At 41.8% G+C, this 21,508-nt stretch overlaps 1 protein-coding gene across 1 annotated transcript in view; it reads left to right on the top strand.

Annotated features, from left to right (window-relative positions):
- ABCC8 (ATP binding cassette subfamily C member 8) overlaps positions 1 to 21,508 on the top strand; it is a 1,583,626-nt gene that overhangs the window by 1,268,441 nt on the left and 293,677 nt on the right. Inside the window, exons 27-28 of the mRNA XM_069623778.1 lie at positions 1,557 to 1,804; positions 8,436 to 8,602. Coding sequence (XP_069479879.1) covers positions 1,557 to 1,804; positions 8,436 to 8,602 — 415 coding nt within the window. The remainder of the gene's footprint in view (positions 1 to 1,556; positions 1,805 to 8,435; positions 8,603 to 21,508) is intronic.

Below are 21,508 nucleotides of genomic sequence, written 5' to 3'. Positions count from 1 at the left end.
GAATTAACACCACAGACTCTAACATCCAACATGGACATAGAAAACAGACTAACCCTGTCCACGGGCTCCCTTTGAATATTTTTGAGGGAGTGGAGGTAGTATATTAAGGAAAAAGGGGGGTCCTAGATTGCATGTATGAGGGGGTAAATTCTATACAGAAGAAATTATAAAGAATCACAAGGCCATAGTGTATAACATTGCTAATGATTTCTCCCCATACAATTAAATGGTGTACAACCAAGTTATTGTCTCTACATTCAGTGTTTTTGAACAAACTGGGAAGAAACCATTAAAAGACATCAAATTGTGTAGTGCCACCTTTTCATCAATGAGGCTCCCGCGCCCCACAATATGATCACACAATATCACAAAATGTATTCCACACGTGGTATGCTTCATTTATGCGGATATACTATTTCTGTAGTATAGGGCATTTCACGTAAGATATTTCAGAGACATAGATCTACTGCCACTGTTCTTGTATAATACATATTGCCTATCCATTGCATATATATCCACAGTGAAAAACTGTTTTCTTACAATGTGCCAGGGAATCACAAGATAACTACTGTACAAGCTTAGACATGTGTACGTTGCCACTCAATTTCTTCATTTAAACCAAGAACATGGCTCTGACATTTAAAGATCATTCTTTGCTCGAATAACAGCAGTTTTTGATCATTATCTAGTTTGCCATTGCCCCGTACCTAGGGTCAGCACATGTTCCTCCATTGGGGTGTTTCTCAATCTACACCTCTTTTTTGTGTGTCTAAATGGTTTTTGAAGCAATTGCCAGAGCTCCCACCCTCCCATTCCTAGGGTACTCTCTTCAGCCACCTGGGACACCAGCCTTGCAACAAGGCGTTCTGCTGGCAGACTGGCTGATGCCAAACTTCACCTCTCTCTTGGGAGCAGGAAGGCTTCACCAGTGATGTGCCCATTGGAGAGCCTAGGAATATTCCAGACTCTCTGCTTTTTACATCCACTAGGAGCACCCTGGACTCATTGCGTTTGATTCATTGCTTTACAAACACCCCAGATGCAATGCAACCAGAATGTAGTGTCTCTAGCTCTGACACCATAATGGGCAACTCACCAAAATAAAAGTATTGAAGTCATCCCATACTTAAGTAAGCATATTAAAACTTTGTGTACCGCCCACACGGGCTGGGATTGCTGGAGATATAATGATTCCCAATGACAATTATTTCTTTATTTATTTTAATTCTTGATAACCCGCCAGATCACCCGCAGGCCTCAAGGCGCACAAAAGTCAGACCTAATGAGGAAACAGAATTAGTGAAGAAAGCAAGCGCTAGGTCTAGGGATCCCTAAAGAGAAACGTTTTCAGCTTTGTTTTGAATTCAACAAGAGAAGTGGATAACTTGAGGACCAATGGAATAGAGGTCCAAGTTGCTGGCGCGTATATAAGGGGGTGTATATAAGAGTCCATAGGAAAGGGGGGACCCATTTGTTCAGACAGATATGTATGCCCTTATGGGCAGGCAAAGTGTTAATATGGGCTTGTTCAATGAACACATATCTTCTTCTTCCAGAGGACATCAGTGAGAGCGATGATGAAGACAACCTCTCCTCAAAAATGCATCAGCGAGCAAAGATGCCTTGGCAAGCCTGCGGGAAATACCTCAGCTCTGCAGGAATTCTCCTCTTGCCATTACTGGTCTTCTCTCAACTCTTGAAACACTCAGTCATGGTGGCTATTGACTACTGGCTGGCCAAGTGGACATCGGATGCCATCTCGGTTAAAGACAAAGCACAACGAAACAACTGTTCTCTCAGTCAGGTACTGTGTGTGAAGTCGATATGCTGCATTACATCAAATATTTTTTGATTATTATGTATCTGAAGCGCTAGGATAACTTTCATCATCTCATCCTCCCCCAGTAGCATCCTTTGCATCGTTGACATCATGTGGGTATTCCACTAAGGTAACATTTGGAAAATGCATTAATATATTATCTTGTGTATTTTTCTTTTGCTACTGTTAACATTAATATAGTCCAAAGAAATATACAAAAAGAAAGTCTAATTGAAAACAAAATGTATACTTACTTCATGCAAACGCGACTTTCAAAAACCTTTGCCTTATCTACACAAAATCCATATGGTTGAAAATATACAGGAGGTTAACCAACAAGACATTAAGTTCTAAGGTACGTTTTTTAAATGTGTTTATTACCCACGTCCTTCTACTTCTTGTTACATGCTAACTCCTTTAAGAAAACGTATTTTGCACACCTGTAAAACCAACACATATCTGGATCAGACTCTAAAATGCCTAAACAGGTCAATGTTCCACAGTAGCACAGCAATTCCATTAGCCAGGGAAGGGGCATTCATCTCTTGTAACATCACCCGAAGTACCTAATCGAAAGCTGCACATGATGTTGGACATTTGCACAGACGAAACAAAATAAACTGCCAGCAGATAGCTGACCATGAAACCCTTTTAAGAAGCAGTGGCCCAAAACTGTGGTAGACTCAAGGGTCCAGCTAGCGGTTTACCTATGCGTGGATCGCCCAAGCTCGAAAAAAACATGAATTCCTAATTTGCCCTCTTGATCATTCATAGTTAATTCCAGCAAAGTTAATTTTTGATGACCTATCTGATCCCTCTTCCTTTAAAGTCTTCATGGAAGCTTTCATTTACACTGAATGATCTTTCATTGTTCGGGTTCCAACCACAGAAACCATGTGTTCATGGTCCTACTTCTTGGCATTATTGCCTACTAGCCCCCAACATTATCGATATATATGAAAGTAAAACATTGTTTTGTGGGTTTGTGGCTTGCCGAAGCATTGGCATATGGAAGGCGAAGGTGTATGAGAGGCGCAAGGAGAAGGCATTCAGGAGTTGAAGGCGAGGTGTATGGGCGGCGGATGGACCTGAAAGGCAAAGGTGTAGGTAGGCAGCATTCCAGAAGTTTCTGAATTGTTGCTTAATAAAGAGGTGTGGCAGGTATTCTGTTACTCTCTTATGAATAATACTAAAGTGTTATTTCATGAGTAGCTGTGTGGACGAGCCATGCTTCCTGCTAAAAATTATTTTGTCTATGAAATTATTAATCAGTCGTAAACTATGCAACAGAATTCCTCAACTCATTCAACCTCCCGGTAATGCCACCACATCACCTTCGACTGAAAGTTGGGTCACCCATCACACTGCTTCCCAACCTCAATCCACCTAGGCTATGTAATGCCACAAGATGTGTGCATCAGAAATTGCTGCCCAACGTAATTGAAGTGACAGTGTTTACCTGCAAGGGAAACGGAGAAGATGTATTCATCAGCTGCATTTCACTCATTCGGACAGACATGATATTCAGTTTCAAGCACCTACAGTTCGCGGTCAGGCTGGCATTCGGTATCAGGATGAACAATGCACAGGGCCAGTCAATCAAGTGCACAGTGGGTAGTTATATGTCACGTGTTCTAGAGTGGGTATACCGAATCAATTGTATATCTTTGCTCCAACTGGCAAAACAAAACGTATTCTTTATAAACATGCCTTAAAATGAACATGTACTTTGGTAATATTAAACTTTAAGTCCATAGTTGCTGGCACCGTTGGCATCATGTCACCCATCATGCTGCACAGGAACCTCCATGGTGTACTCACGTACAATTATTTTTAAGAAGAACAAAAAATTGTGTTTTGTAGTTTTTATAAGAAAACATTTTTCTTTTCACCTTTCGTATGGAGCCTTTCCGAAAAGAGTAAAGCTACCTCAAGGGATTTCTAACAAATAGTACCCATGAATAAATTAAATCCGAGACACCGCCGGGTATACCAGCTAGTACTGTATATATGTGATACAGATTTCACTTTATTATTTACAGTACTGTCTTATGGTAAGATCCACTATTCTCTGGATGTTTACACTATTTCTGGATCCCACCGATCATACTGTAGTCTGTCTCTTTGAAACTGCAAGAAATGTCCCATTGAGATTCTGGAGGCAATACAGGTCCATCCCCACTCTACATAGTTAATGAAGATTCCTCCAAAATGTGTTACTTTCAGCATGAAAGCAACACATTCCTTTTCCACCAATGACAAAAGATAGCTGTTTGGTTCCAAAATAGTACATTGTATGCCCATCGCTGTTATAATGAGATAGTAGATTTCAGGGCAGGCCTCTACCTCTGTGGGTCTCAGTCAGAGTCAACCACCTTGGCCTTCATTTTGTAGAATAGTTTGATAGACTGTGTTTTGTGCATGTGTGGCAAGCTGCATGTCCCCTCCAAGCATGCACAAACAAATTGTTCTAATCACAGTCCAAACTGAGATCTCTGCAGTTCAGAAAAATGCCTATACGTGCCAAGTAAAGCAGTCATTGAGCTCATTGAACTGAAACTAATAAATTGTTGACTTTGTTTGTTGTCAAACAGCACTCTCATATAAAACAGTTGCAAAAATGTTTAATTTATTTGCTACCAATATAATATTAGCCTCATGTATATAGCACTTTTATCCAAAGCTCTTTACAAAGAAAATGTGAATATACAATTATTGTCACCCAATCGAAACTGGCCCTCATTTTATCAACCTCAGAAGGATGAAAGGCTGAGTTGTCCTTGCCAAGATTCAGACCACACATGGATCACAGCTGCGAGTGCCCAACCTGCTGAGTTATCTTACCAAATAGAACATGAATATAATTCTTTGGAAAAATTGCTTTAGCTGAAACCTCATCTAACTACTACTTTCATTGGAAAATCTCAGTAAAACATGTAACACTATTCTTTCCCCACTATGAATTCCAGCCTTTTTTAAACACAAGTCTTCATAACACCGTTTATTTTGCCTGCAAGTTTCTCATTAATATGAAACTACGGAGTGCTTATCAACAATCATACTTTTCGTGTGCAACACTTAATATTAAAACACACCTCTTTTCTGAGGATTGAGAAATCCAGCATTTTAAAAACAAAGATGCAGGAAATGTTCCAAATACCAGAGATACGAATACTGTGTAACTACAATGCAGTACTCTCCTGCAGGTGTGTAAGAACATGTTTTTTGCAAAGAGGCGATTCAACTTGATAGACCCAACAATAGACAGAAATTGCTCAGTGGAAAATGCACTGAGCTTGGAGACACCTATTTTATAGTGAATACTACTTTCAAATGTAGTGTTGTGGATGGTTCAAATGTTTGGTGTTTCCTATACAATCAATCAAAAAAAAGATTGATCCGAATTCTATGCTTAAATTTCAATCACTTTGCAATTTCTTTTCCATATTGTCTTTATTTATTATTTAAACAGCAGAGGCCCTTGCCGATGCAATTGGGACTGTGTCCTTCCTCAGGGCGTGCTCTAAAAAAACATTAACAGTATGGGGTTAACTTCACCCCTGGTCTTGAGATTCAAATAAACATAGTATATCACATTGCTCAAACTGCACAATCCTTTTTCTTTACAACATTAAGTAACACATACCTGTCAGCGAGTTGTCTGCTCTACTTATTTAACAATCTTTACATTCCCAGTTGTATACAACATGCTGTGTTGCTGTAAATCAATGTTGTCTTGCACTTCTGTGTTATGCTTCCAGTGAGCCTGTTAGGTAGTAATTAGCCGTCGGGCTCCTAAATACAATGAATATGTCTATGTCTGTGCAAGGATAATATCCTGTAAAGAAACCAAATAGCCATGCTTAAGAATCTTGCTTAGCTAATGTTTCCTTAATAATGTAACTACTTGTTTACCTGCTTCCTAGATGCTACATATGATAAGTGTATGTACGCTTACCTATGCAGGGCGTTAACAGCACTTGCTCTGGATTTAGTTCAATAATGGAAGCGAGTTGTCCTCCGTGTTAGCTCGCCATTCCTTTGTAAAAAAGGAACCGCGATTAAGTTGCAAACAGAATGCCTGAAGGTATCCATAGTAGATTAGATGATTCGTCGTCTAGTACTTACTTGATGTGTGCTTTCATGTGGACTTGCTCCTTGGGTCCGCCACGTCGTGGGGTCCAGGGCAGGCCCCACAGTAGAATCAGCTTTAAAGGAACATGCCTGTGGTTTAATGTTCTGGTATTGGAGTAATCGAAGATAGGTGAAGTCACGAGAAACGGACACTTGTTTCAATGTACCTTCGCAACACAGAGATTGACCATGGATTTGTGTATCATTTACTTTTTGGAAAAATTGTATACAAGAGTTTTATATAACCTGAAAGTTAAAATGATTATTCATTAAAGTGGACTAAAAAGAAAATCAATATCCAAATTATAATCCTAAATTTGAAATGTGTACTAATAATGGGAAAATGATTTGTGTATTTAGAGAGTTTTCCCCATGGAAGGCCCTTTAGCGAATTGGCCCTTGGACAGCAGCCGTCCTCGCCTCCTGATCCAACTCAACCTTAAAAACCTGGGACCTGCGGGCTTCCCAAGGCCTGGCAGATGTCACTTCCATAATCACCGGTGCCAGTGCACGGCGCGACCGCGCGCTCTAGGACTGCATGCAGTGCCATGGTCTCTACTCAATCTCAGCGCTCCTCACAACATCATAACATACTGGTTTCTTTTGCATTTGGTATAGCATGGACAGGTGCATTCATCTTCTGGGGTCTAAACAATGGCAGTATGCGGACAGCTTCAACAATACCAAACATGATAGAATGGCGGAAAAAAAAGCTCATCTGAGCTGGAATATAAACCCAATTTTTTAATTGTATTTTCTGAACTCGAATTATGTGCACGCCCGAAACAGGTCAAAGCAAAAGAATCAGTCATATTCAAAACTCTAGAATCCATTCTGCTGCAGCAACCTGCCCAAACTAGATCTACCACCTACAATGCCCATCATATGCCAATCTCACGTGCCAGTTCCCCTGTAAAACTAGCTGTTCATGATGTCTCCCAGTATCATGAAATAAATGCAGATGTGTGTCCCCAACGGAGGGCCAGATTACAGAAACGTTACCTAATACCAATGCATTAGCACTAGGGCAAACTTTAACCTGGTGCAAAAATGCATTGAAAATGTATCTTTTATTGCACACGGGCAAATTTCCCCTGGTGCTTATAGCATGCCAAACTGCACTTGTCAAGGTGCAACGGCTTTCTAATATGGCCCAGTGTTTTCAAAAATAGACCAAACTTTGCTCTAGTGCTAATACCGTGCAACTTTGCACTTGCACCAGTGCAACGTTTCTGTAATCTGGTCCCAAGTGTGCATTGGGGCGCACAGTTCACTTGAAATGCCCAGGCAAATGATGGCACACTAAAGACATTCCTATGTATTTCTGCCACTTGGAATTCATTTAGTAATGAAGCTGCAGTACTCCTGACCCATCAGATATCAGTGTCACAGGGAGGTTTCGAGATGATCACGGACCTCGTGTAGGTCAAAAGGGCAAATGCTGAGTTAGTGGCATACATTTTGTAGGTTTTAGCACTCAATTGCACTGGTGAGTGGGTTCTCGGTTAAAGCTCAGGGTTGGCAGGTCCTTCTGGAAATTGCCTGTTCCAAGATGTCCAGGGGAATTTGAATGAATATCAAGTGATTTTCGCTCAATGCCTTGTTGGGAGCTCTCTTCACCTCTTCAGTGCAACGTAAGTAACTGTACAGTGGGCTCGAAAGAAAGGGGTCATGGTGCAGCCTGATCTCGACACATGGAGGTACACATTCCAATTCCCTGTAAGACTCAAGGGTCCTTTTACATTTCCGTTTCAACATACACAGGTCTGCACTGCCTTGTTTCTGTTATTTGCACAGCAGTGTGCAAAAGGGGAGGTCAGAAGGCACCGTACAAGCGTGTATGCTGCCTTTTGCTCTCCCCTTTTGCACCCCATCATGCAAATTGAGTAAATGCTGTGTGCCTTACCTTGAATTTATTTGAGCCCTTTAGGCCATAATAGTGACAATGGATTACCACAGGCTGATTACTACAGGCTGATTACTACAGGCTGATTACTACAGGCTGATACATGTAATGCAAATGGTACTTAAAGTGGATTAGTAAAATAAAGATTGTGTACCCTACACTAATAACTAATGATTTTGGAGGAATGTGACTGTTGAGTAAATTACTATAAATGTCAAAACAAGTATTTACCCTATCACTTTAAGCATGAAAAAAGTACATTATTTGCCCCCCCACCCACCCCACTCCTATATCCTTTTGGTACAGTAGGTTGACTTTTTTTCCTTGATCAAAGTCTTCACATTCAGCAGGCATTGGAAACGTGTCATTACGCCTCTTTATGGATTGTTGCCCAATACTAGATGTTGTAAAACAGAGGGAAAATGGAGAATGAGGAGATATGGAAGGAACAACGCCACCCCCCATTTACTCAACTTTTATCTCACATATTTTCCCAGTTTGTGGTTCAAAAAGTGATATGAGCACTCTAATGCCATTTGATAATGAATTGTGTCTTACTGTGTGTTTCTCGTTTAGGATTGCAGATTCAACCATTCTCCATATTCCATGGTGTTCAGTATCCTCTGCTGTCTGGGCATTATATTGTGTCTGATCACATCAATAGCTGTCGAGTGGACGGGTCTGAGAGTCGCCAAGAAACTACATTATAGTCTGCTGAACAAAATTATTCTTGCACCAATGAGGTACTGTATTATTCATTTAAGTAGGCTGGAGTATATCCGTGTTAGCTATACAACATAGCACAATAAGACAATATATAAGTGCCCATATATTTATATTTTATTTATTACATTTATTATACGCCCAGACCCTGAGGTATCATGGCGTAGTTACAGACATGAGCAGAATACAACTTTGGTGATGAAAACAGCATTCGGACAAAAGATACACATTACAGTTCTACATTATATACACTGATGAGACATGTACATACAGTGGATGTGCGGGGTTCGCCTGGGATGTGATGCACTTGGGAGTAATTAAAACGTTTTAAGTAGTTTTTTTAAAAAGCGGGTAGGACGTTTCATTCTTAATGTTAATAGGTAGGGCATTCCAGTGGCTAGGAGTGAGTACTTTGAAGCTGCTGCCTCCTGCTTTTTCTCTTTTATAACGTGGGATTTCAAGGTTTTCCCTGTTGTTAGATCTGAAGAGTCTGGTATGGGTTTTCTTGTTTCTTGGTGACTTTGTTCAGGAAGTATTTGGGGTCTTTATTGGCGATGTATTTATGGGAAATGCTGAGGGTTTTGAAGAGTATTCTGGCTTTGATGGGGAGCCAGTGATTTTGTCTCCTAATATTGGAGATATGATCAGATTTTTTTTATGCCTAAAGCAGCATTGAGGGCTTTCTTCTGCATAAGTTGCAGTTTGAAAAGGTTAGTGTTGGAGGAGCATAGGAAAAGGACGTTACAATAGTCACGTTTAGATAGTATGAGCGGTCTTGCTAGTGTAATGCAGTTTTCAGGTGTCAGGAATTTGCGACTGAGAGAGATAAGTTTAGCTGTGTAGGCGGTAGAGGATGCTAGGGTGTTTACTTGCTTGGACATGGTAAGTGTCGCGTCAAGGTAAACCCCAAGTGTTTTCACTTCTTTTAGAACTGGGATTGTGGTACCATTAATGCAGAATGCTGAATAAACAGGCTGTAAGGAGGCTATCTTGGAAGATGATCCTAGTATGAGCAGCTCTGTTTTGTCGTCATTGAGACATAGGGCCTCATTAGGACCCTGGCGCTAAGTGTTTAACGGCACCTTAAAAGGCTGCAGCGCCGTTAAACACGTAGCGCCTTACTACGAGGTCCCTTTGCGGGACCCGACCTGAATGGCTGGTCTAGACCAGCCGTTAAAGTAGGGACCCGCAAAGGGACCTTGGTGCTAAGTACGGTACCGCAATTTGCGGTACAGTACTTAGCGCCTTCCCCATTCCCATAGAGCCCTATAGGGCAAAAATGGGAATGGGGAAGGGCCATGGTTCAATGGGGAATTACCGCCCCGCCAACCTTGGAATGGGGTGGTAATTCCCCATTGAACCATGGCGGACCTGTTACAACACGGGCACCAACCATGGTGCTAATAGCGCCATGGTTTAGCGCCGGTGTTGTAATTAGGGCCATAGACTGTTGTTGGCCATCCAGTTTTGGATTCTTGAGTAAATCTTATTGATAAGTATGGAGTCTTGCTCATGGTTTCCAGTTAGAAGAATAAGGATTTGGGTGTCATCTTCGAAGTTGGTGTAGATGACACCCATGGCATCCAGTGCTATCCAGTGCTACAAAGAGCAACTTGGTGTAGGCATTGTACAGGGTGGGGGAGGGGCAAGAGCCTTGAGAGACGTCTAATCGAACTGGTATGGGATCTGCTGCTTCTTTACCAATGGCGACTCTTGAGGTCCTATCTGCGAGAAAGGATTTAATCCAATCTGTGCCATGGTTGGATAGGTTAAAGTTGTTGTTTAGGGTGGCACAGAGTTTGTCATGGTCAACCAGGTCAAAGGCCACGGAAAGGTTGAGGAGCATTAGTAGTCAGAGTTTACCTGATTCTCTGATGGCATCCGTTTGGATCTTCAGGTCGAGTAGGGCTGTTTCCGTGCTATGGTTGGGGCGGAACCCTGATTGTCGGTCTCCTAGTAATTGATGGTGTTCTAAATGATTTTGAATTTGGGAGTATGCTATTTTGTCGATGATTTTCAGGAGAAATGGGACAGTGGCTATGGGTCGGTAATTGGTAGCAATTGAAGGGTCCAGTATCATTTTTTTGAGGATGGGTGTGACTCAGGATTTTTTTAAAATCTAGTGGGGACTTTGTTAGAGCTAAAGGATGCATTGACAAATTCAGTTATGACTGGTGATAGGGTGTGGCGCAGAGTTTGACTAGATGGGAGGGGAATTGGTCTTCTTTGCAGTTGGAGGCTTTAAGTTTCATCATGGTGTCTTGTACTTTGTTGTTGGTGACTGGGGTGAATTGAAAGGGGGTGCCTGTGGGAGTGATGGGAGTGTTTGAGCTTATAGTAGGAAGCATTTTTTTGGCAAGGAGTGTTTTTTTACTGTCGATTTTCTTTTGTAACAGCATAATTTTGGAGGCTAGTGCGTCTTGTATCGAGATGCACCAGGTTTTGCTGGAATTATGGGGTGCTGTCACTTGGCAAGGGTCCTTAAGCTCTTTGAGTATGGAGAATAATTCTTTGTTCTCAGAGTTAGCATTGGTTATGCGTGTATTGAGAGTGTTGACTTTATGAGAGATTATAGCTGATTTATATTTTTTGTTAGCTGTTATGAAAGCCTTTGCAGATTCATTGGTGTTGGTTTTCCTATCTAGATGTTCAAGTGATCTTTTAGTACTTCTAAGGGAGACTAGTTCTTCATCAAACCAGAAGCAGGAGCGTTTGTCGAGTTTCCGAGTTTTAGTGGTGATAGGTGCGAGTACGTCAATAGTACGGGTGAAAATTTGTTGATAACAGTCTGCTAAGTAATCAGGATTGTTCGTATTGGGAGTGACATTGGCTAGGGTCTGGTGCAGAATGGGGGAAAGGTTATCTCCTGTGAGTTTTTTGATATTTCTGGCTTCATAGGTGTCTGGTGCTTTAGGGCTGATGGGGTCGGTATTTTTGTATTCCAAGGTGAAGGTGATACTGAAATGGTTTGACCTTTCTACGGGGAGGATGCACTCTATGGTGACTAGAGAGTTGAGGGAAAGGATCCAGTCCAAGCTTCTGCCTTTGGAATGAGTTGGTTCATTTATCAGCTGGGTGAAGTTCATATCTGACATAGCTGTGTGAAAGGAAGCAGCGTCCGTGTCAAGTGGGTCGCTGTAACCTAGATTGATATCCCCTAAAATAATGCATTTAGTCTTGGGTTTGATGAAGGGCGTAACCAGTAATGGGATGTCTAAGTTAGGGTGACTAGTTTTGTTATCTGACCTGTATATTATTAGGAAATTGGTGATGGTTTTGGGGTTGGGGGAGAATTTCACTAGTAAGAGTTCATAGCCCTGTACTTGCTCCAATGGGCACTCTCTGAATTGCAGCAAGGTTCTGGCTATTAGGGCAACTCCGCCTCCATGTAGGTTGTTCCTATCTGTTCTAAGGATACTGTACCCTGGAGGAATGGCAATGGCTAGAAGGGGGCCTGCGGCAGGGTGTAACCAGGTTTTGGTGACTGCTAGTATGTAAAGTTGTTGATCCACGATGAGGTCATGGATTTCTATGGCATGGGCAGCTAAAGATTGAGCGTTGATGAGAGCTCCTCTGATCATAGGGGAGGGCTCGAAGGGGGGTGTGATTACTAGGTTAGGAGGCTGAGTCGAGGTTTTGGACTCTATGAGTGGTTTAGTTTGTTTTTTGGAAAGAACCTTGAGTGGTGTATTGGTCAGAATTGCCATTGTTTTGGTACTGGTGTCTTTGGTTACAGATGGTCTGGGCACCTGGTGGTAGGAACTGGTTCTGGCTCTAAGTCTATTAAGTCTGGTGATCCCCATGGAGGGTATAGTTTGATGGATGGTTCAATTGCAAGGGATGGGTGGTGTACGGGTGTGGCTAGGAGTGGTAGGACCATCTAGATTGGTGTCATTAGTGCTAGCGGCATTGTGTACTCTTCTAGGAGGGAATGGGGAGGGATGGTAGAAATGTGGTGGGGCATGGAATGGGCTGGTGACGCTGGCAACCTAGTCTAGCAAGGCCTTCATTGACTGAGATGAAGTGTCCTCCTGTGCATGGCACAGAGTGTGGCATAATGCAAAATGGGAGCATGATAGTGGTTAGGAATGCTAACATTCTTGGTCGTGTGTAGTTCAAACGATGCAAGTGGTTTACAGAATATCAACAAGTAAATACATTGTTTCACTTAGGTAGCACGAGTCTTAGGTGATGGCTTACTCAGTTGTACAAACTTAGAGTACAGATAGCACCAAATGGCATATGTCGAGGTTTCAAACTTTAGACAAGTTAGGGGTATAGTGAGGCAACAGTAGCTGCCAGCTACCTAAATGGAAGACAGACTCTAGGGTCACAGTGTCAATATTAGTGATCACTATAATAATTGTCAACATCAATATTTAGATCAAAAACAGGTAATAGGTATCAAGACATCTCTATACAATGGTGGACTAAGGTAATACTATTTGTCTAGGCAACCTGAGTAATGGCATTCATTGGCAGGTTAAAACATTTTAAGCATTCGGAGTGCGGAAGGCTAAGCAACATAAATCCGGCTGGAGGCTGCAGATAGGAGGTAGGGGTGATGTGGAGGTTGGTTTGAAGCTAGCTAAGACTAGGGTCGCTTTGAAAGTCAATGAGGCTACTATAATTGAGGCAGTGTGAGGCAGTCAGTTATGGCAGCAATAAGGCATTCACAGTGAGCAGGTCCATGCAATAGGGTCATTCAGCGTTGGATAGATCACAAATAAATAGCAGGCACAAGTTAAGAAATATGGCGCTGTCTGCAGTGGTCATTGGGGTGGATTGCGAGTCACACTGCATGTTGTTTACAGGTGTATCTACAGGGGCGGGCAGTTTACAGGCATCTATGCAGACTGATGGGTGGCTGGTGCTGGTAGGGCAGGGTTCCTGGCCACGGCCTCGGTCGCCTCGAGACAGGCTCTAGACAGGAAGAGATCCTTGTGGTGAGGATCCTTTGGGCGAGGGCCGACATTCGCGTGCCGGCACGTGATTGGCCTGAAATAGTTGGAATTGGCCAATGGAATCACGCGTGCCGTTCATGTGGTCGGAAGGGAGGCAGTGAGGGGGCCGGCGGCCATCTTGGGTTGGGAACACCTTGTGTGTTCCAATGGTGGTTCGAGAAAGCACTAAATGGAAGGCAGAGTCTAGGGTCACAGTGGCAATAGTAGTGATCACCATAATAATTGTCAACATCAATATTTAGATAAAATACAGGTAATAGGTATCAAGACATTTCTATACAATGGTGGAATAAGGTCATACTATTTGTCTAGGCAAACTGAGTAACGGCATTCATTGGCAGGTTAAAACATTTTAAGCATTCGGAGTGCGGAAGGCTAAGCAACATAAATCCGGCTGGAGGCTGCAGATAGGAGGTAGGGGTGATGTGGAGGTTGGTTTGAAGCTAGCTTAGACTAGGTTCGCTTTGAAAGTCAATGAGGCTACTATAATTGAGGCAGCATGAGGCAGTCTGTTATGGCAGCAATAAGGCATTCACAGTGAGCAGGTCCGTGCAATAGGGTCATTCAGCGCTGGACAGAACACAAATAAATAGCAGCCACAAGTTAAGAAATATGGTGCTGTCTGCAGTGGCCATTGGGGTGGATTGCTGCATGTTGTTTACAGGTATATCTAGGGGGACGGGCAGCTTACCAGCATCTTTGCAGACTGATGGGTGTCTGGTGTTGGTAGGGCGGGGTTCCTGGCCACGGCCTTGGTTGCCTCGAGACAGGCTCTAGACAGGAAGAGATCCTTGTGGTGAGGATCCTTTGGGTGAGGGCCGGCGTTCGCCTCCCAGCGCGTGATTGGCCTGAAATTGTTGGAATTGGCCAATGGAATCACTCATGCCGGTCATGTGGTTGAAAGGGAGACAGTGAGGGGGCTGGCGGCCATCTTGGGTCGGGAACACCTCCTGTGTTCCAATGGTGGTTCCGAGAAAGAGCTCAATTCGCACTTTAAAGCTCAAAAAGAAAGCAGAAGGGCATTTTCTATGCCAGGCCTACAATTGTAGGGGTGATTCAAGCGGATTTCGTTTGAGGGAGTGACAAATCCGCGGGAGACTGCAAAACAGGCAATGCGCCTACCTTGGTCCAGGTGGACTGTGCAGAAGGGCTAGTCCACTGCTCCTGCAGCGGTGAGGGCTCCTGCACCTCTGAGGTCCTGTGTGCAGTGGTGTGCATGCTCTAGACAAGATATATAATGGCATCCTTGAAATATTGTAAAGTACTAGTCTGCTGGGTACATGCACGATTCCAGAGTTAATGTAAAGAATGCAATTACATGCAAATAAAAAGACAGTAGCTTTTCCTGGAATAGCATACAAAATCTATCCCCCTTTCTCTCTCTATTGCACTTCCCATCCCAGATAGGTACTATATTCAGAGCTGCCTGCATTACGTCTGGGGCAACTACTGCCTAAACCCCAGCGTACCTAGCCACAAACCCTGCTCTTGCAATGTCCCAGTCTCCTGGAGCACCATCTCAGCCACAAGGCAAACCACTTCAATGCTCCTGCTGTTCAGAAAAGAATGCAAGACAGTGTTCTTACGAGAATACCTAGGGGTCATGAAAGACCTGCTACTCCTAGGTATGTAGAATCCCAGTAAAATGGGGCGTCCAAGCAGCTGTTATACCCTGGAATATTCCCTTCCACGACCTCTGTTGACTAGAAGTTGCTCGTACTGAGATCTTTTGCTTTCTAGGTAGGTGTGCACTGTAAATTCCTTACCCTATGAATACTGTTGCGTGCACTGCGATGCTCCTTGCCCTCGGCTCTTAAGACTACAGTCTATTACAGGGCCACCCTAGCTACAGGGCTACTACCCCATAACAAATGGCAGGAGGCACTATACAAATATAAGGTAACGTAACATAAAGCCAAATACAAATAGAAATTCAAAGATGCTAGAGGATTCTGTGCTGTGCATTTCTAAATGTGTCCAATTTATTAATGGCTGTGTTTCCCTCTATCTGAGATTGTGCATTTGCTTCAGGATTTTGAATATCTCTGGAATTGTTTCCTTATGAATCCTGCAATGTTTATTTAGCATTTATATTTTCGTTTAATGCATATTTTCTGAGATTCAGAACACCTTAGTCATGAAACACCAAATACATTTATGCATAACAAATTATTTTTTTTTTTTATTGATTTAGCTGTTATAAACAACTTTTCAATATACAAACTCAAAGAATTTTACATATAAACACAAAAAACATAAGAAAAGGAAAAATTCATCTTACAATATACAGACTCAATATACAGACTCAAGCAGCATGGATATTGTTTCCGCTCAACAAAAGGATAATCCAACATATAACTAATACACTACATAATAAATACAAATTATTAAGATAAGCAAAGGTAAAACAGATACAAACCACAGATAGTTCACTAACATTACCTTCAACTAATACATTTCATAAACCCAACCAAATAGTTATCACAGTTCACTGTTTTAGCGCTGCCTGAGACTTGAACTTCTTCTCAAATAGCGTTATCCAAATTCAAGGACAATAAAAAATGGTTTAATGCAATCTGCGTGAGGTAATTATTAGAACACAATAAAAAGGACCAACGCATATCTTGGTCAACAGTTTCTAAAATAGACAGCACTTTTGAGAAGTGCATTGTTCTTTGAGCGATTAATTGTGTACAATAGCAAATTAAATGTTCCAGAGATTCAATAGTATTAGGATCCATATAGAATCTACATGATATAAGTGCTCGTGATCTCAAATGCCGTCTTGCTTGGACTTGATAGGTGGACCATTAGTGCCCTCAAGAAGCCTGTTCTTAATTTAGCCGAAGGAAATTTTAAAAGATAAGCCTCGGGGCATTTCACTATTTTAGGCCAAAACCGAAATTTCCATGGCTGACGATACTTTTGGCATTTATCGATGGAATTGATCCAGTATATTTGGTATATTATTTTTTTTTACTTCTCAGGATTGGTTGTTAATTTATGTATTGAAATGTTTGCAGACGCTAAAGATACCAAACAAAAATCAATCCATAGTTTTACAAAATTCTTGTCGGTTGTTAACATATAATCACCAATTATTGATAACATATTCGTTTTTTGGTTTGCCATTAGGCATTTACGAAAAAGCATACAACAACGCCAAGTGTAGACTGTATGCATGGAGATGAGGCCTAATTCATAACGCAGCCAGGGGCCTGGCACACACTGGGGCAGATTGAGCACTGCCCGCCAAAACTTTGCTTCAAATCTGTCAAAATTTAGATTGTTACAATTCATGAGTGTTTCCGCCCCCATACAAAATTGAAGGTATTGCTTTCATGGTCCAGTAAATTATAACAGGTTTTATTGTGAATTTTCCGAATTTGTGTAGTATAATTTTGGTCTGTGAAATAGCTGTGGTCAACTTTGCCTCCATGCGCTCGATCTGGCTACATGGTTTGATGGAACCTCCAAATTCAATCCCCAAATAAGTATATGTTTGCACAATTTCCAGTGGAGTATTATTGATTTACAACTTGGGTTTGTACTTATGGAGACGATTTGCATGGTAGATTATGATCTGAGTTTTTTTAGTGTTAATTACCAATTGATTCTCTGATAAGTACAAATTGAATGCATCAATAAGATTCTGTAGGCCCTTCGGCGTTTTTGAAATAAGGACCATATCGTCCGCGTAATTTAAGTAAGTAATTTTATGTCCTTTAAGGACCAGAGCATTAAAGGAAATCTGTGAGAAAATTGAACTTAAGTCGTGTATAAAGTAATTAAAGATTGCCGCAGCTAATAAACAGCCTTGCTTTAAGCCCCGAGCTATCTTAATTTGGGCGGACAGCAAACCCTCCAGAGTAAGCATTACACAAATCGATGTTGCAGCGTGGAACGCGTGAATGATATCGTGGAGGTCTGTGGGGCAGTTGTCTCTTGTTAATTTCATCATTAGCAAAGCACGGGAGACAGAATCAAATGCAGCATGTAAATCAAAAAACGCACAATAAATTGTTTATGGGACTGACTTAAGGCTTTTATTGCATTTAGGGTTAGAAGATTTACACAGGTACCTAAACCTGTGACAAATCCTGTTTGATGCTGATCTCGTTTGCCACTGGCTTCCGTCCAATGGTTGAATTCGGTTAGTACTAATTTTGCAAAAATAAATCCTGGAGCGTCCAACAGGGCGATTGGACGATAAATACGAGAGTTAACACGGTCGCCCTTCTTGTAGATCGGGACTATGATAGAGCATAGCCATGAGGCTGGCAGTTTACGATGTGTCATCACTTCTGAGAAGATAGTATAAAGATTTGTGGCCCAGAGCCTTGGATTTGCTTTCAAAATGGCATTGTGAAAACCATCAGGGACAGCAGTTCGAGATGAGCTTAGTTTTTCAATCAGCTCTTCATGTAAGGAGGGGGAGCAATGGATGTTCCAAGAGGTATTGGTTTCGATCTTATAATCATTAGGGTTAAAAAGTGGGTCTCGATATAAGTCTGAGAAATGTAAAATCCAGACACCTTCTGTTACCCCACCGGTTTGGACATGGGCCTGTAATGAATTGGAATTAGAATTAAGGAGACGCCATATTTCAGCCGAATTTTTTGACCAGATCGAACAGAGCATCGCTTCGCCATCTTGTTGGTACATCCATGCTCGGTGCCAACGCATCCAGTTCAAATATTTGCATTTGGCGGTTTTCAGTGCACTATGAATATTAGTGTTATTTGTCACAAGAATTTGTCTCTTTTCTTTACGATATTCAGCCCTGCGCGTTTTAATTGCAGGGTCGTAAAGATGCTTGTGTTTTTTTAGATTTAAATTTGGTACAATTATATTCCGAAATGGTTCCAAAAAATCTGTGTATTCGATCAATTGATATGGATTGTCTGACCTGTGTAATGCATGTGAGAACTTCATTAGATTGCCCTGTGACCATCATAAACGGTTTTTGGCATTGTTAACCATTAGATGTTGAGTGAGCCATTGTTTAGTAGAGGGAGCAGATGACCAGCTAAGGTGCAGTGAAAGAAGGTGGTGATCACTTGCGAGCTGCGGAATTATCTCAAATAAAACAACTCTGCTAAACATAGATTGCTCAACGTACACATAATCGATAATGATTTGGCTGATGCCACACTGCCATGTGGGATTCGGGGGGATATCTCGTTCCACAGAGCCATTCAGTACTCGCATATTTCGATCACACAAAAGATGGGACCAGGTGGAGGAGGTCTTCGCCTTGTTTTTGCTACTGAAAGATAGACAGTCCATGTTTAAATCGCCCACTATAAGGGTGTCAGTAATGCCAGTTGTAACTGAAATTACGTCTAACAACCCCGTTAACCCTGCAAAAAAGGCCAAATCAGATAGCCCTGCCGGATTACGGTAAATATTGATAAGGGCTATTAAGTGGTCACTATAAGTGATTTTCACTAGTTGCATGAATATGTTAACATGCATCCACGCTTCAATTTTGAAGACAGGTTTCTTGTTTACAGCTACCATTAATCCTGATGAAGGCCGACCACGTGATCCCATCCTTTCTGGTAATAAAATAACGTCAAAATTGTCCCAAGTGGGGGGTTCCAAATACTAGGTCCCTTGGAGAGCAATTATGGCATATTCAGCCAATTGTTTTACAGAGTTATGCAAATGGGTATGACCTTGGGTGTTCCAAGAGGCTATCTTGATGACATGGGGCTGAAATACAATTGATGGTTAATTGTTAGGAGCCTGCATGTCATCGCGAGAGCTATGGTAAATTTGAGGTTGGTGGTGGAAAGGAGCCTCGACACGTTTTACTATGCGGTCCGGGTCTTGCGCCAGTAAGAATCCCACATCAAATAGGGTCCTCTTGGCTAACCATATTGTATTCAAAACAATGCCTGAGGGAATCCATAACCTCACAATTGCTGTCGAGTCATCAGTCAGGTATTCAACTTGAGCTATGTCATGTGATGTTAAATCTTCTAATTCCAAGACATCACTAAAAATGTTAAGTACACTTTGTCTGTTTAAGTTGTAAGTTGGGTGAGATCCCTCACAACATTTTAGAATTAGTGTATGACAGGCTGAGGCTACAGGAATAGAATGACGGGACTGATTATTGTTGGAATGTTTCGGCCCTTTATCATTGGTTGAGATGTTGTTTCTTTCCAGATTATAATTTGAATTTACTGGCATCAAACATGGGGATCGTTTAGATACAACCAGATCTCCATTATTTGTTGGATTCGGTGGATTTGCTTGTTGCACCACCGGGGAGGTCCAGGATACTGATTTCAATGGAGTGTCAGAGGATGACTTCTTTGGTTGTTGATTTTGGCAGAGACCGCGCTCCTCCATATAAGAGTGAAATGTCTTACGCAATTCCTTCAGAATTAGGGATCTTTGCAATTCAGTTTCGGTATGATTAGGCACTGGTAACAAATTATCTGTATGGGGGACCAGTGTCTTAATTGTCATCGGGTCATGGTTTTTATCATTGTAGCCAGATTTAAGAGCGTCAACCAGGGCGTCCAACGGTTCGTGAGCCTCAAGAACAACTAGAGGGACTTGATCATCAGAGTTTGGTGATACACTGACTGAAGTGACTGATGTAATTTTCGGAACATCTAAGCCCCCAGTGCAGGTCGTAGTCATTTTTTTTAAAAAAAGCATTTAAAGATGCTTTGGTTACTCGGGCAGCAGGCATGTTTTTTTTGTTGTTGTTGAGTTGGAGCTCTAGTAATCTTCTTGATTTTTGGAGGAATTGCTTGATTATCCGGCGTAGGATCCGTCACGGGATCAAGCACTATTGATTCCTGCACACTCAGCCACGAGGTATTTGTTGTGGTTGGTTGTGCAAGAGACTGTTTTGCTGGACTTGATGTAATTATATGAGGGACAGTAGGCAATACAGGATAAGGTGTAACACTCGATGAAGCCGACTTCAGTGCAATTGATTTGCTAGTTAAGTCAATACACGGAGTGTCATTACCTGAGGAGAAAGAGGCTTGGGGAGGTGGTTTAACTTTTTGTGTCCATAATAGCAGATCATCTAACTTTGATTCCTGTTTAGTTATTTTTGCATCCAACACTTCAAAAAGTTTAAACAAAGATAACAGAGTGGTGTTGATTGCTGTCAGGGTGGTTTGTAACAAAAGTGGTTGAGTTTTCAGCAGAATCGCCCTGAGACCGCGCCACAGGGCGACGCGGTGTTGGATGTACATATGAAATTGCTGATAGAGAATGAACTGATAGTGGGGGATCAGGATACACGTTGTGAAGCGAGTTTTGAGAATTGCGAATTGATATTGGTGACTCGCACTGACTTGCATAAAGAGAGACCTCTTGATTATCTGGAGGTTCTGGAGTATCAGTAGCAGTATAATCAGTTGACATGGAGATTGAATGGAACTTTCGGCCATTTGAGGAAGTATCTGGCATGGTGAGTTTAACATTGTGTTGTCAGATAGTTCACATGGTGCCGTTGAACCCACAAATTACTTATCTGTTTGAAACTTTGAGGGGACACATTGAGGACAAATTCTAAAGTAGATATGTGGACTGTAGTACGTATTTTAGTTTTTTGTATTCCCAAAACGTTCTTGTTAATGCATGACCCAGTCGAGTGCAAACAGGGAATAACATGGACTGTTTATTTTCGTTGTATAAGTGCCAGGGACGAGTATACTCGTCCTTTTTACATAGATTTCAATAAAAGCCTGGCACTTAAGGGGTTGAATATTGAAATATCATGCAACAAGTACACAATTTCTTGGCATTCTAAACTGGCGAGAGCTATAATCTAGCCACAAAAATGCTTGGAATTCACAAATATCAAGTTTGTAAAATATCATATTTTGTAAGTCAGACTACATTCAAAACTCCTCCAGCTTCCAAGCTCTGTGATGCGAGATGTGTTTTCCCAATACAATGATATTGAATGCACTGATCCCAGAA

Source organism: Ambystoma mexicanum, chromosome 11 (genome assembly GCF_040938575.1).
Source record: "Ambystoma mexicanum isolate Mex_15411 chromosome 11, UKY_AmexF1_1, whole genome shotgun sequence".
In the NCBI taxonomy this organism is placed as follows: Eukaryota; Metazoa; Chordata; class Amphibia; order Caudata; family Ambystomatidae; genus Ambystoma; species Ambystoma mexicanum.
The sequence above is the reverse complement of the archived record's forward strand: the minus strand, read 5'-3'. Positions and strand labels throughout refer to the sequence as shown.